Raw genomic sequence first — 16,367 nt, 5'->3', positions numbered from 1 at the left:
GTATTTTCTACGTACAAACATGCACGTATTTATATAATGTATAATAAGTTTACATAAATTCGCCTAGTCCACCTAGGCCCCCACCGAACGGCTAGACCCCAGTCCGCCGCTCGACTAGCGCCTAACGTGTTTTGAAACCTTGGTTTAACTACATAATCTTTTATCGATGATCATTAGATAGATTTTTCAATATACTTGAAACACATCAATCTTGTCATGCGTTTATATTATAACACGTAGTATAACAGATCATGTTTCGAGTACATATAAAAATTTATGGTTCATTAGTTCCCTCCTCTAGTTCCTGTATTATGATTTATTAATATTATTATTTTACATTTTTATTGTTTCATCCCAATAGATATATTAAATGCAAAATTAGCCATCAAGATTCAACACAACATTGCTTGCTTTCTTCAAAGGTTTCTCTTTTCAATTTTCAGTTTCTCCAGGGACCAGAGGTGCAAACCAGAATCCACAAGTTTCCAGAGTCCGAAACCGTCCTTCCCACCGTTCCTGTCAAAGGTACATTTTTACCCCACACTCGCTCTTCCTTTTTTCTGCACAGTTTCTCACAACCCATTAATGGCGGTCGCCACCTGAAGCGAATGCATAAACCTTGTTTTTCATCTGAACCCAAATATACTAAACACATTAGCAGAATTTCCCAAACATTAATTTTTTAGTGTAATGCTGTATTGTTTGAATAGGACTTGACGAAGATGCAAATTCCACCGCAAAGTTATATATTTTAGGGTTTTGGCAGTTGCTCTCGTCAGCAAATGGTTTCCTTTAGGTTCTGTTTGGTTCGCCGGGAAATAGGTCGGGATATTTCCCGGGAAATGTTCATTTTTTGAAGTTTCCCGGCAAACTGAAAGATCTTGACCTCGATCGAAATTCCATTTTAGTGCTGACGTATTTACTGTTTGCAATTGTACTGTTAACTTTTTTTTATGCATGTCCGGCAACTTCACATTCTTTGCTTTTTCTTGGGAAGGAATTACAATGTGTTTGGTTTTTGTATTAAAATTTAGGAATTTTTTATGTTGTTTTAAGTTTTAGAACAATACTTGGCTACCCAAAAGATGAGTAGGAACTCCTACTCAAAACTCTTAGTGTTTGAATAAAAAAGTTTTGTGTTTATGATTAGAATCGTTTATATTATGAATCATACTGTAAAGATCATCTCTATGAGAACTGAAATAAAACTAAGATCGTTTAGTCAATTTATTCTAGCAAATGGTGCGTAATGCTTTTACCAATTCCGTTAATTTGTTTTTATATAGTTCGATAACTAAACAACATTAGTTTTAATTTATTTTTTGCAGAGGCAATCAGTATTGGGTGATTTATAATATCAACTGTTATGATTATAAACACGAAGTTTTATAAATTGGCAACGAACAATTTGGAGTAGGAACTCCTACTTATTCTTTGAGTAGCCAAATATTGTTCCAAGTTTTATAGTAAATGACGATGGAGACAATGCTATTAAATTCATGCTTAGAGTAGAAGTTTTTTGTTGGTGTCAGTGATAATGACATTTCTATTCTTAGCATTCAAAACACTGGTATATTGGATGCCATTAGTTTCTAAAAACCATATTGAAGAGGATGGGTTAAGAATTCTTGAGTTCTGTTTGGCGAAATAAAACCCGTTAGACACGAGTTTTGTGCTCGGACAAGGGGTCTCAAACATTAAGAACATGAATGCTGAGTATGTAACCGATAGCTGCAGTGCTAAGATTGGCCATAGGTCTAAAAGGTTTATCTTTTACACATATAGTTTCCCAATAGGATTAGATCCCATGAGTTGGGAGCTGACTTTGTCGAATTTCTTGCTACGCATGTTTTTGCTAACTGCTATAGGATTAGGTTCATTATAACTAGGTGTGATGCTTGAGTGAGCACATGTGCGCGTTATCTTGATATGCATTGTTGGTTCATCCTCAAACAACTTAAGCTTTTGGTGTCCAGTGGTAGTCTAACAGCGGTCACTGTTCTCTCTTGTGCTTCTGGAAGAAATGTGTTGTCTCTTGTTCTTTTGGATGGAAGTCTTCCCTCCTGGATGAATGGGTAGGCTTCAACCCAGGTTTAAGGAGGAGTTAAGGAAGTTAGATCAGGGTAGTGCACTTGAGTTTTTCGAGTTTTCTTTGACTTCTTTTTGAGTTCTTAATCTAGTCATTCCACTGTGTGGGGGTCCCAGGATTGTAGAGAGCCAAGGTTTAGTGTTAAATTCGACGTTTTTACATTCCTTGTACAAAATGGAGTAATGGACTCTAGGTGTGAAAATTTGTATGAATTTGTTTACTTTCTATTGCTACATTGAGTATAAGGCAGAAGGTGGCACCTGATAAAGGTGAGAAAATTTTCTACAGGGTTTGATTAGGATTTGAAGGATAACATTGTTAAAATGGCGCCATCCGGAAGTCGTAGTGGTCATGGCAATCAAGAGACTGCTAAGAAAGCTTATTTTCCAATGGGGGACCAGCTGCAAAAATGGAAATCACCTTTTGGCCTCTATGCTGATTCTGACATGTTGGTGTGGTTGAAAGGACTTGCATTGGACCCTTGTGACCGTAATGCATCTCCTGGTTCATCTCGACAACTATGGAATCAGAGTCTTAAAGTGCGGAAATTCTTGCTTCTTGGTAATGCCGAATCTCCTCGGGTACGTCCAATACAACATTGTTTTTTTCTTTTAAATCTCATTCCATTGTTTTCTGAGTGATAAATGTGTATTTGTCAATTTGACCGAACCATTTACCATATTAGTACGTAGGGATAACGAACAAAACTCAGCTCACATCCTAACAAATGCACATTGCACTAGTGAGAAGACTAGATATCCTGTTACATACCTGTTATCTACTAGTTTTATGCTAACATATCGTATATTTTTGTTCGATCCCAAGCCTTATTTATCCTGCATGTCAAGCATACCTTAGGACCATTTCTTCAAAGATCTAACTTAGAATTGACCCCTCATCCAACTCATAATTGACTCATCATCGTGTTTCGTTGTTTGAGGACTTATCCGAAATAACATCATATTCTTGATAAGCTCTTCCACGATCATTACTGGAAATAGAGGGCTACTGAGCTAGCTTATTTCTTGACATAATTTTGTTTCTTCTACTTAATGACATAACATTACTCAAGTGAAACGTTTCGGTTTCCAAATTCCAAAACATTTGACCCTTGCTTACAATTGGTGATAATTTCTCTAGATTTGAGTTGCTTTCTTTGTGTTTTAAGGCAATTGCCAGTTCAGAAGTTATCTCTTGCCATGAACTTCATTCTTCAGCCCCAATCTTATGAAAACTACCTTTCCCTTCCTTTTTGTACAGAAAAAGCGAAAACTTGATCAGTTCCTAAAAGGTAGTAAGTTCGCCGAAGTTTCTCGATTGGATACAGGAAAATCTGATGTCCGTAGTGTTAAAAGAATGAGTACAGGGCATTCTGTCTCGTCATGCTTAACCAATACAAATGCCAACCATGAAATTTCCAAACCTCGGCTTGTCTCTAACTCGCACGGTTCTGGAAGTTTGTTGACATTTGAAAATGAATATCAAGGGAAGCCATATTCTACAAATTTGACCATTAGGGACTTGGAAAATTCTGGTCCATCTTGTAAGGATAATTCCGCCTCTCCTATATTTGATACAGATGAATCAAACAATGGTTTGAACAAATTTAATCTGGAAAACATGAACTTATGCGATGAAACTATTGAGAATGTTAATGATACAGCTGACAGCTCAGACTCTCCGAGTTTAGACGAGAAGAGTACAGAATTTGAACGCGCATTGAGGTTTATGATTTTTAGTGATGATTATCTTCCAAGGTCTATTCCTGTGAGAGATATCAACGGTTCATCTCACCACTCAGATTCATCCAGATCAATAGAGCAAAATCTGAAACTTAGAGAAGCAGTGAGATTACTATTTACAGATGGTAGTCTTCCGAGGTCTGTTGTTCCGATTGGTCCTTGTTTTCAGGCGGACGTCCCAGTATGGACAGGTCCAATAAACAGTAAAACTCCTTATGGTGGTGATGGTGATTCAGCAGCGTCAAAGTGGTTGGGCACGCGAACGTGGCCCATTAAAGGAAAAAGTGCCGGAACCACTGTGAAAGCACTTGGGAAAGGGAGATCCAACTCTTGTTCTTGCATTTCTCCAGGATCTGTTGGTTGTGTTAAACACCACATTCATGAAGAAAGACTACTCTTGCAATTCGAACTTGGTCCTGCCTTCCGGAGTTGGAAGTTTGGCGAAATGGGAGAATTTGTCTCAAAGTCATGGACGTCAACTGAACAGCGGACCTTTGAATCTCTTGTGAAAGTGAAGCCACTATCAAATGAAGCAAGTTTTTGGAAGATTGCCTATAAGCGTTTCCCTTCCAAGTCCCGGAAGAGTATTTTGAATTACTACTACAATGTGTACATCCCTAGGCGTATGAGCCTCCAGACCAGATCCTCCCTCGATAAAATTGACAGCGATGATGATGAGACGGAAGAGTAACAGAGGTAGCTGTAAAGATGTAAATGTAGGGGTAGCTTGATGTTGGCTCTGTTGTATGCTTTGTCCCTTTAGGTTTAGCTCCAGGGCAATTTTGAAGACTGATCAGAGCTATTTTGGGTTCATAAAACCTTACACCAAAATTGAAAGCAGTTTTGATACTCGGTTACCTCTGTTTTGCTTTCTTATGAACTTGTTTGCTGTAATCTTTTTGTATTTAGTTGTCTCATATCTTCTTGGTTTTTATTCCAAATCCAGAGAGAGCCTATAGAGATTAGGCTTTGGATTCATTCTAGCATTCTTTCGTCATGGAACGTAGGGTAGCAGTCAAGTTTTCCGATTCCAAATGTTAATTATTTTGAAGAAGATGTGACCTCAACGTCATCTCGGAGGTCTCCGGGGCGTGATAAGCGAAATAAGAGAGAAAGGCAGAAGGATACAAGAACAAGATCCAGATGTTGCCAATTGAGCATTCGGAAGTGAAGTACTAGTTCAAAATAGTGATGGCAACAACGTGGATAGGGAACAAAAAAAGAAGGAACTGCTTGAGGTAAGTGTTCCAAGTGTTTACTAACACTTTAGGAATCAATCAAACATACAATTAGAGCTCACCCAAATCAGGATTATACTCCTGAATTTTTAGGAATTGGACTCCTTATAGGGAGGTATATTTGGATTCCTAGAAAAGTGCCAACTTTTGTTTGCAAGCCCTTATAGGAAGGTGTATTTGGGATCCTGTCCTTGAATTAGATCCTTATAAATGAGTGCATGTAATAGAGTTAGGTAAGTTTTGGATCGAATTTCGAGTACTCAAGTTAAAAATCAGAGTACAAATAATAGACGAACGGACAAACGGTTTACAAAACGTATAGATTACTCAATCAACTAAATAGAAGAGAATGCCGAGACGGCTATATAATTCGAAGAGACTATATTGTGATTAACATAATTCTCATACTAAACTACAAACCATGTTTATAAAATGCAAAACTTAAGAAACGCTGATTTAGATTGCTAGGCCTAAATCCAAACAATAAAATTACCAATTAATTTTCCAACACTCCCGTCAAAACTCATGGCGGTATACAATAGGAATTTGCCAACAGACATATGTGGATGCAAGCTTCGTTATGCTAACTTCTGATGCCAATTCTCATATGAAATGCCATCGAATGTAAGTGCAAGATTCTACTGCCAGTGTCAGTGCAAGATTCCAACATCAATGCCAATGCAAGATTTCAATGTCAGTGCAAGATTCCAACTTCCGAACAAAAATTCTATTTTCTCTAATCACTAAAGTAGTCACAAGTCCAAGCACTCGAGTGATTGCCATAGAAAATTAAAAAACCTGACAACATAAAATACATTCCAATTCTCATCCTATTCTTTTTTAGGTTTCAAACTTTCGGATTTGAATTGGACATCATATTTTGGAACTTTTCGGTTGGGAGTCAGTTGGAATCGAATCTAAGAGTATATTTGTTTGGGCCCAAAATAATATTATTGGGCCGAGCTTACGTTTATGTTCGGTCCAAAGCTCTTCCAAAAAATATTATGGGCCGTCCAATGGTCATAAGCTGCCCAGTCAGGTTGGCCGAGTCCTATTGCAAGAAGGATTGATCTAGGTAAGAGTGAATGAGTCGAGTCCTAGTATAATAAGGAGTCTCAATGGAATGAGGATGCTTAGATTTGATAAGTGAATGTGGCCGGATAAAGAGTGTGGTTCAAAGTCCTAATGGAGGTAAGATTGGGCGAGACTTGGTTAGATTAGGATAAAGAATCCTAATCCGAGTATAGTTCTGGTTCGGCCATGACAAGATTGGCTGCTATAAATAAGAAAAAGGGTGCATCATTCTAAACCCCCTCTAATTCAACACACAAACTGTCTTGCACAAATTCTCGTTCTACGCGAAACCTCACAACAACCTTGAGATTTTTATTTTCTTTTTCCACCAACACATCTTCAGTTTGGATAAACAGCACTGTGAAGGCAACCGATGGTATCTTCAGTTTGGATAAACAACACTATTGCCGTAGAATTAGCCGACCGTTGAGCACCTTCAGTTTGGATAAACAGCACTGCATCGAGGCTGACTGGTTATCTATCCAAGTCTCGGTCGACAAGGATTTTCGAATCCTTATTGGCAGAGGTCATCTCATGAGCCTTCTCGGCGAAGTGAGGTGTTACAAGTTACTACATTCGGCACATTGAAAGCCAAATTTGATATTGAACTTCGCAGAACTAACAGCCTTGTCTTCAGGCTCTAGAACATGAAGGTCGAGACGTGTTCCTTCCTCGGCCACAGTCGCAAGATCAATAAGTTAATAGCGCGCCCAATTCGACATCAACACATTTTACTCCTTGGCCGAGCTCGGCCGATCAGGTGGCACGCCCCGCACACAACCGAAAGACGTAGTTAGCTTATTGATTACTCGACCTGCGCGCCACATAGGCTTGGTAGTTTTTAGGGTCAACAATATTTCAAATATAGGTTAAGCAAAATTGGCTAAAGCAGTGTACTCCCTCAACTACACAAGTTTAAACCCTATAATTTAGAAAAATTTAGTGCAAATATCGCTTATACAAAAAAGAAAGAACAATATTTGTCAGGGAGTACTAATAAAAAGTCTCTTGCAAAAAAAATTTTAATTGAAAAATACTTAATCAATGTTTTTTTATTATTAGGACGTCTTTTGTATTATAAGGAAGAAAAAAAAAAAGAGAAAAGAGTTGCGCTTCAGACCACCTCTAATGGTGGGCTAAATGTTAAATTACCCCCAAAATTTCCCCCCCAAACCATCTCCAACCCATGCTAAAACATTGGGCTAAATGTCAAATGTTAAAGTTGGGCCAAATACCCCCTAGAATTCACCCCCCCCCTCGCGCGCGACTGGACTCGCTAGCCTTTGGGCCAGTCTCGGCCCGTGCACTCGCCAACGCGCCCCACGCGGAGAGCATGCAGTCCGTTCTCGACAGGGTGGGCCCCGTTGTCAGCGGGTTGTCGGCCACCCAGACCACCTCCAACGGTTGCTTTTCAAGGACCGTTGGTTGATCCAACGGTCCATATTCAAATTTGATTTTTTAAAATATGTTATTTTAAAATACACTGAATCCAACGGCTAAGATCAAATATAATCAAATCTAACTGTAAAAAAAAAGATCTAACGGCCCAAATTTAAATCTAACAGTTAAAATAATTTAAAAAAAATTATTTAACTCAAAATTCACCCAAAAACTCTATAAATACATATGTATTTGTTCAAAAAGCTCTCTCCTCATCTGAAACCGCCTCCAAAAATCATGAGCAGGAAATCTCGTACGCTCGATGAAATAATCTTTCATCATTCGATCATAACACTCTTCTCTATCACGCTGCACATATGAACGCCCCGTGACAGAACCACAATGGCTAGATTCGCCATGGTGCTCAGATTGCATAAACGAGTTGATAAGTTCAACTTCGGCGTTGAATAATTTTGCATCCTCAATCTCCATCCTTGCTTGGTATTGTGCCATCTGCATTGCCATACTACGCCTTCTTCTATCACCCATTGATGAGATATTGAGGATTTTTAGGAAACAAAAACTCTTTGAAAGTTGAAATATTGGTGAATATAGAGGATGATTGAAGGTTGAAAGGTTGTGTGATCAACAAATATTGGACATATGTTTATATAGAGGATGATTTCTGAAAGTTTGGTGTTGAATGGTTGGTGAAAGTTGAAAGTTTGGTGTTGAACGGTTGGTGAATTGAAAATTTGGTGTTGAAAGGTTGGTGAATTGAAAGTTAGCCCAGGGTTGAAAGATTGGTAAAAGTTGACGGCTTGCTTTATGGGAAATTTAGTGATTTTTCAATATTTATCGAAATTTAAATTTTTTTAGATTCAAATGTTCATAAAATTAATTTACGACAGTCTACATATTTATTATTTTTAAAAAAAATTAATTTAAGAAGAAAAAAAATAGCCTAAGTTCACTCTTTAATAATCCCAGGCTAAAATTTTAGGCCAGAACGGTTGGAGTAGAAAAGTTGTTTCTGGGCTAAAAGCTAAATTTTCCGGGCTAAAATATTTGGCTTTTAGCCCAACCATTAGAGATGGTCCTATGAGGGTTTTGAATTAAAAACCAAATGTTCTTATTAATAAACAAAGTATCCTTAATATAAAAAGGCGCCCTCAATGATAAAGAAAGTTGTCTAAACAATTTTGAATAAAAAAAAAGTTTGTGATGGTCTTTTAATTAATTTTCTACATTTGTTATGATCAATTATATGGATAAACTAGATATTATGAGTATATACAATCAAATTGGTTTCAATTCCAATCAAGAGAATTAATAAACAGTTTATTTGAAATCTTCACTCTCACTTTGATTGCAGATAGTTTAGTAAACAAATTTGAGGAATCTCTACTCCTCAAACAAGTATTGTTCATTCCAATTATGAATTACTAAACATGTCAATCATTGTTATAGAAGAGCAGAAATACTAAGTAGATTCTCTTAAAGTGAAATTTTTCATTAACCTTCTGACACCTCACGGATTAACGTTAATTTACGTATCAACATTATAAAACATTATATAAAAAATAATATGATAAAAAATTTATGAAGAATTTCACTTTTAAGAGCCTTTTCAAAAATTTTATACAGAAGAAACAAGAAACAGTCATTAACAAAGATTGCATGAACCCCAGAGTGTGTGATTTTAGACAAATATTGCCAAACAAAATCTGATGAGTAAAATAATAAAGGCAAGTAAATCACAAACAAACCCCGAGGCTGAGTTGCAGACAGACGTAAGACATTAGTAGCCTACAACCGTTGACAAAAAAGTCCAACCATTACCTTAAACAAATCATTATCCACCTCCCTTCCCCATTGAGGCCATTGGATTATGAGCCTCCTCCTCTCTTTTTCTTTCCTTCCCTCCTTTATCTCCTCCGAGAAGAAGCATGTTGGGATGTTTTCATGGCCACTTTTTGACTCCTGAGGCAAATTGTGGATCATGGAAACCTTTTACACACCCCAAAAAGAGGTGAAAGAATAATATCACGACTTGTTTCCAACGATATTCTAATTTAATTTGGACAAAAAATGATGAGGATCTAAATTTGGATGCAAATGAGTGAAGAAGTTGAGGTTTTACCATAAAATCAACTGACAATATGAGGAGTAGCTCAATTACTTATAAGCACATACAAGGTTCTTTATTTCCTGATGTGGGATTTACTCTCAACACACCAGCTCACTGTGGTGAATTTTCAAGTCTAACATGTGAACAACACATATAGGATGGCATGGAACACATGTTGCTGTTGGGCTTCACTTATGAGATAATTTGCTCTAATATCATGAAACAAGTTGAGGTTTTACCGTAAAATCAATTGATAATACAGGAAGTAGTTCAACTACTTATAAGCACATCTAAAGTTCCTCATTTTCTCGATGTGAGATTCACTTTCAATATGGAGCATATTAGTTTGACCAATATTCTAATCTAACCTAAATTGCAGATATGGAGGATTGAACTTTGGTTACAAGAGGAAGCACACTAGTTCGAGCAATGCTGAAATTTAACATACATTACGAGGAGACGGATTCGAACTTTAAATATAAGAAGAGCAAACTGATCTAGTTAACTTGAGAACGCCTAACTGGGTGCAACTGAGAACTTTTGATTGGTTTGATTCCTTCAACATGGTGGGAGGGCCCCATTGGGAAAAGAAATGAGTAAGAATCTCAACTTTGAGAGACAAAATTGCTAAGATTGGTTCATGTTTTTGGCAATGGGGATTTGGGTCGATCAAATGATCTAACATGCCTTTACATGTGTTGCGTTTTGTGGTCAAAGTTTCATTTCCTTTGCCTTTTACTCACAGTGTTATAATGGACAACGAATTTATAGGCTTTTGTGTTTTCTTGACTTCACACTTTTGCTTGGTTTTTTCACAACCTCACTTTTCACTTTATACTCTGGTCAATATTGCCTGAAATATTCCTACTTTGTTCATATATCCACATGATACACGCCATAGAGAAGGTCATTTTAATTCTTCTTGATTTTTAATTAATCTTGATCTAAATTGTTTTGGCTATTTGCAGTATTGCACAAATCATCGATGTGGTGTGAGTCATATGTCAAATTTTACGTTTATAACTAAGTTTGTTACTGGTCTCAGTTCAAACCAAACATTTCTTTCTTAGTTCTATCAAATTTTACTGCATGCAATGGTGAAAAACGGTTCGATTTGTCGAATTGAAGTGGCTTTGGATTGGATTGGATTGTGATTGGCAAGGAGCTTAACTATATGTATATTTTAAGATTTTATTATCTTCATGAGCAAGATTAAATATATAAATCACACCACATGATAATTTCAGCAATTTAGACAATTGTTTTTGTTATTGCATTTTTGGAAGGAGGCAGATTGTCTGCCCTCCTATTTGGAAGTCATTCTCATCATTTCTTATTTTGTCCTATGTTGACGTGATTTAATCATAACTGTACAAATAAGAAGAAGTAGGAAGGGCATCCAAACAGAAAGGTGACAATCTGCCTCTTTTTCGAAATGAACAAGCAACATGTGCCACTGCCACCCAACTAATTGTAATTGTAAAATAAAATAAACTCGGTCGAAACACAATAAGTCAATTAGTGGCAGCCGACCAATCATTTCATATTCCATTCTCTGCATTAAAAGAAAATAATTACGTAAAGCTAATAAGGGTTGGTTTAGTTGGTAAGAGTGTGCTTATGGTTAACTCTTGCTGTTGGTAGCAGTTGTTGTTAATGCACGATTTGTAAATTCTTACGTAAATCTATATTGGTAACAGTTGATAGTTAAGCGTCATATGTAAGTCTCTTTTGACTTAAGATTGAAGATATACTCTAGAACTTGTGGTGAGAGTAGCAAGTCTCGCCCCGCCCTTGTGTAAATACCATAAACGTATGTCATACTATTTTTCGCAATTTTTATGGATTCGACCATATGAAGCTGCTGAGTTTTGGACATTTTTCTGCAACTGCATTCACAGAGTCTTGTTTTCTTTTTAGGTAATTTTATGTAATTAACTCACTAAATTTTGATATATCTCATCATCCAAGTGGAAACAAATTTGAATTAACGCGTAGAGTGAGATTAGTGCAAGATTAAAGAAAGATTAGCAGCAGCAAGGATTCTGGTGTGAGAAAAATGCATGCGGAAGGCAAAGCTCTGCCATTACAGATAACGAGACGAATCAAGAGCGAACCAAACATCTCAGCAGTGAAGGGGACCAGAGTCAACACAAAATAGCAACGTTGAGCTCTCTATCTCTTTCAGATTGGGGTCAAATGAGACTCTTTCTCCATTTCGAAAAGACTTACTTACGTCTGAAACGCTATTGTGCCGGTCTCTCAAACTAACGATACTCTACAATGTGTTTAAAACTTTCTCACGGGCCAGTGGTTTGAGATACAATAGCTGCGTATTTGTTAGGTCCTCCATTTCACAATGATGGTTTTCCGCATTGCATCTAACAATGGGAGAAAAACTTATCTGTACCTTGAGACGCCATGGTGGCAGACAAATAATAGAATGTTACAAGGAAAGATTAAAACACTTGACATTGTAGTATTGGCCCAAAACGCCACTGTATGTAAGTGATTTCCCACTCAACGGGGACGGAGTCTACTAATGTATGGGCCACAGCATAAGAAAATCGAGTTTTAATGAGACAAATAGCAAAACTAGGAGAATGAGGCCCTCCGCTGACATTGTTACTGTTTTTTGTATAATGTATAAGATGCCGAAGAACTCAGGGAAACAGATTCTGCAAACTCCTCAGGACTCAAAGGCTCGATCTTCCCCGATGAGCCATTTATGCTGAAGACAAGAAGCAAAGGGAACAAATATTGGATCCTAAGGCAGGTAGGCACATCCCTTCTCTTTCGGAGATTGTCGTCTATCTCCGCAGATACATCCCTTCTCACGTCACGTGATATCTCCGATTACATTATATCCGAAATTTACAAATTGCGCACGCAAGGGGATGGAGAAATGAATCGACACTAATTAACTATGATTAGAGACGAAAGAAAAACACCGTAATTGTTGTTATTTCAGTAATTGAAGCAAGTAAATCACTAATCACATGAAAAAAAGAAGGAAAATTTCATTTTTTTATCCCACCAACCAACAAGAATGCATTAGGCAATGTGTGGTTTTACACAAGAAATGCAGCAAATGAACAACATGAACTTTAAACCCTTACACAAGAAACAACACCTCATTTCATTCATTCATCTTTCAGTACAATCTCAGTACGCTTCTGGCAATCGAATGAGCATGGCTGGACCTGCTTTTCCCGACTCCGCCGCTCCTCCAGCTGCTCCTCATCGGCGTCAAATAAAACCTCAGCAATCCGTTGTCAATATGGTTCGGGGAATACCTCGCGCTCCGGTTCCGTTCCAGCACAACCTGGTCGTCTTTCTTCTTCCTTCCGCCGTTCCCATTTCCAAACCCGTTTGCCTCGACCACAGGAACGCTGCCATTGCTCTTCCTCATGCTCCCGAGTGCACCGCCACCAAAACCGCCATACCCATGAGAACCATTCCTCCAACTAGCACTACTATTACTCCTCATAAGCTTTGGATTAAAGCCCTTGGCTTCCCCATTCCTCTCGCCACCACCGCCGCCTCTGAGCTCCGGCCACGACTCCGAAAAAGACCGCTCCACCCCATTAGCTCTAACACTGCTATACCTATCGTCATCCTCCTCTTTGTTCCCACCCCTCCTGTGTATAAAACTCCATATATTCCACGCCTTGCTCCACCTCCTAGACTTTTTACACCCTTTATTCCTCTCCCCATTTCCCACCACCGATGCCGAATCGCCGCCGCCCCGAAACGACCCCGTTTCAAAGGTCTCCGAGCAGTCATCCCTCAAAGAATTCGAGTTGTAAAATTCCCTCAAATCTCTGTTATCCGGAACAGTTGTGGGCGACACCTTGGCATTGCCATTGGCATTCGAAACCGACTTCATCTCATCAATATCCGCCACCACCGCCTCCGCAGTCTTCCTAATGGAGTTGGACCGGTCAAGGCTCTTCCTCCGGCGAGACGACGAGTCCAAATAATAGTCCCGGGTCTGGGCCGACCCGCCCGGAACCGTCTCCTCCTCAATGGAATTCATGGGCGGCTCCTCAACCGGAATTTGAGCGTCGCATCTCGCCACGTGGACCACCGGAGCGTCCTCCACCACCGACAGCATCGTGGGCATTCTCGGAAACGTCCTTCCGATGAGGTACCCGTCCCACGAGGCCCGAGGCTCGTCAAAGGAGTACCTCGGGTCGTCGAACGACATCCGACCCGCGTCGAGCGAAAACCTCGGATCCGTGTCGCAGGAACGCCGGCCGAAGCCGTAATCGGCGATCTCCGACTGGGTTTCTCTGAACTGTCTCCCGATTGGCTTCTCCACCAGCAATGTGGCCGATCCGCAGCCGTTCCGCCGCTTCTTCAGCTTCTGCTTCTGCCTCCATTTCTGTAATTTTTTGCTGAAAACTGAAGCTGCTGACCAGAAGCTGCCCGCAATCTCCTTCAGGTCTCGCTTCTTCGTCTGTGAATCAAGATCTATATGATCTTTCATGGGCTTCAAGTCCTCTTCTTCGAATTGTTCCGTGACTGGTTGCGGTGGTTGAAATTCTTCTTTCTCCTCCTCTACGATTTCTGGAACTTTGTCTTCTGTCACATTGGCGACAATTGTTTCCTCGCAAATTTCAATTCCAAAGTCTTCGCCGCCGCTGCACTGATTTTCGTCCTCTTCGTCTTCGTCTTCCTCCTTGGACTCGAAGACTGGACCTCGAAAGCTGGAAGAAGACCCACCCAAATTTCGGGTCTCAACCTCAGCGTCAGTAGGCGGTGCCTCCTTCTTGTTAGGATTCCGTCCGTCGTCCTGGTGAAAGAGCGTCCAGAGAGTGTTCCGAACCCTAACGTCGCAAGACTTCCTCTGCGGCTCAAACACGCCGGAGAAGCCCTCGTTTTTAGAGGCAGAGAAAGACTTGGTTCGTCGGAGCTCCGGGAAAAATGAGGTGGGTCGGTTTTTATTGGAAGAGGAGGCCCCACCACCGCCAATGGGGGGCTTGAAAATGGCCCTAAGAGCGGCGGCGGCGTTGGAGGAAGTAGGGGGTTTTCGAGAAGTGGAAGAGGAAGAAGAGTTTGTTGAAGGCTCCAACACGGCAAGGCGTTCGCAGAGGCATGAGGGGCAGAAGCCCGTGAAATGCTCTTCCGGGTGGCGATCGCAGGAGGTGGAAAGTCGGTGGGCCTGAGGCAGCTGCGACGGTTGAAGCGGTGGCGGCGGCGGTGCAACTGCTTCTGCGCTGGGATTCATAACCGGTGGCGGTGCTCTATGTTGTTGGCCACTCTGCTGCTGCTGCTCATGTTATGAGAGTGAAGCAGAGAAGAAGGAGAACAGTGTGACTGTTTCTGATTGGCTCCAACGGACAGTGAGGGGGGAGAGAGAGAGGGAGAGAGAGAGAGAATGGGGAGTGAGAAGCACAAAAGGGAAAATAAATGAAATGAATTGAATGTGTATTTATTTTTATTTTTTATTTTTTTGTGAGGGGTTTTAATTAGTTTTCTCTGGGGGCACTCGCTGATGAAAAGACAATTATGGGCCTACTGAATCCTTAATCGAGGTCAGTAAAGGATCAAGTCCTCTCCTAATCTAAGGATGAGAATCCTCATGTCCAAGGGGATGTGGACCGTTGGATGAAAATCCAACGGTTATAATTATTATAACTTTAAAAGGATCCCCTGTTTGTAGCCGTTGAATTTTCATCCAACGATCCACATCCCTTGATTATGAGAATCCTCATCCTTAGATTAGGAAAGGATCCTGGTCCGTCAGTAAAAGCGGATATAGGGGCTGTGTTTGGGAAGTGGGTTGCTTAACCCGTTTTGGATGGCTTCGGACTACGGTTTTGATAGCCAAATATGAACACCTACTATTTTATATTTACATATTTACTTGTTAAAGAAAACCTGCGAGAAATTTAACTCGTCATTAAATAAGGAAAATGATCAATCTCTTCTTTTTAATCCATCAAGTTCGGAGATTTAGGTCATTACAATTTGATCAAACGGTTACAAATAGAGACTCATTTTAAAAGTTATAATAACTTTAGCCGTTAAATCAAATTTCAATGATCTAGATCCCCGGATTTGATGAATTAGGAGGAAGAGCCCATTAAATAATGCTAAGTGGAATAAGTTTTTCTCCTTATATTGACCTAGTTTTAATACGCTAAATATGAATGTTTATTATTTTACATTTACATGTTTACTTGTCCATGTCGAAGAAAAATTTGCGAAAGACTTTACTTGTCGTTAGATAATGATGAGTGGTACAAGTTTTTCTCCTACTCTCGATTTGGTTTTGATACGCCAAACATGAATATCTACCATTTCATATTTACATGTTTACTTATCTATTATCGAAGAAAAATTTGTGTTAAACTTAACTTGTCATTCGATAATGCTGAGTGGTACAAGTTTATTTTTCCGACTCTCGACCTGGTTTTGATACGCCAAATATGAATATATGCCATTTTTAGATTTACATGTTTATTGAAGAAATATTTGTTTGGAACTTAACTTGTCACTAAATAATAATGAATGGTAAAAGTTTTTCTCTTACTCTTGACCCCTATTTAACAATGTAATATTTTAAAATAATTTCTTTGATTTTAACTATTCTTTAAGAAAACAATATTTTAAATTAGAGAACTTTAACGAAAAGATATCGATACTATTCCTTTTAACGAAAAACCACATTTTTACACTAAAAAGTCAATTCTGGTACTATTCAC

The 16,367-nt window shown here is 39.2% G+C and overlaps 1 protein-coding gene and 1 pseudogene across 2 annotated transcripts; one reads left to right on the top strand and one right to left on the bottom strand.

Annotated features, from left to right (window-relative positions):
• The first annotated feature begins 394 nt into the window (after positions 1 to 394).
• Positions 395 to 4,688, top strand: LOC148692259 (uncharacterized). The gene is made up of 3 exons (XM_088681052.1): positions 395 to 525; positions 2,378 to 2,670; positions 3,350 to 4,688. Exons 2-3 carry the CDS (start codon positions 2,413 to 2,415, stop codon positions 4,520 to 4,522), a joined length of 1,431 nt encoding a protein of 476 aa, XP_088537178.1. The 5' UTR covers positions 395 to 525; positions 2,378 to 2,412; the 3' UTR covers positions 4,523 to 4,688.
• Positions 4,689 to 12,593: 7,905 nt separating this feature from the next.
• Positions 12,594 to 15,084, bottom strand: LOC137745803 (protein OCTOPUS pseudogene; annotated as a pseudogene). The gene has a single exon (XR_015953787.1). The product of XR_015953787.1 is annotated as a protein OCTOPUS pseudogene (transcript).
• Positions 15,085 to 16,367: the final 1,283 nt, after the last annotated feature.

The sequence above is a fragment of the Pyrus communis genome, chromosome 12 (assembly GCF_041283825.1).
Source record: "Pyrus communis isolate YQ-2024b chromosome 12, ASM4128382v1, whole genome shotgun sequence".
NCBI lineage: Eukaryota > Viridiplantae > Streptophyta > Magnoliopsida > Rosales > Rosaceae > Pyrus > Pyrus communis.
Note: the sequence above shows the minus strand (reverse complement) of the source record. Positions and strands in the feature narration are given on the sequence as shown.

What these genes read in the sequence shown, in the direction of transcription:
- LOC148692259 (XM_088681052.1), top strand. Translation starts at nt 2,413, where the DNA reads ATGGCGCCATCCGGAAGTCGTAGTGGTCATGGCAATCAAGAGACTGCT. An exon ending in GTAATGCCGAATCTCCTCGG is followed by an intron (nt 2,671 to 3,349) that starts GTACGTCCAATA and finishes CTTTTTGTACAG; the next exon opens with AAAAAGCGAAAACTTGATCA.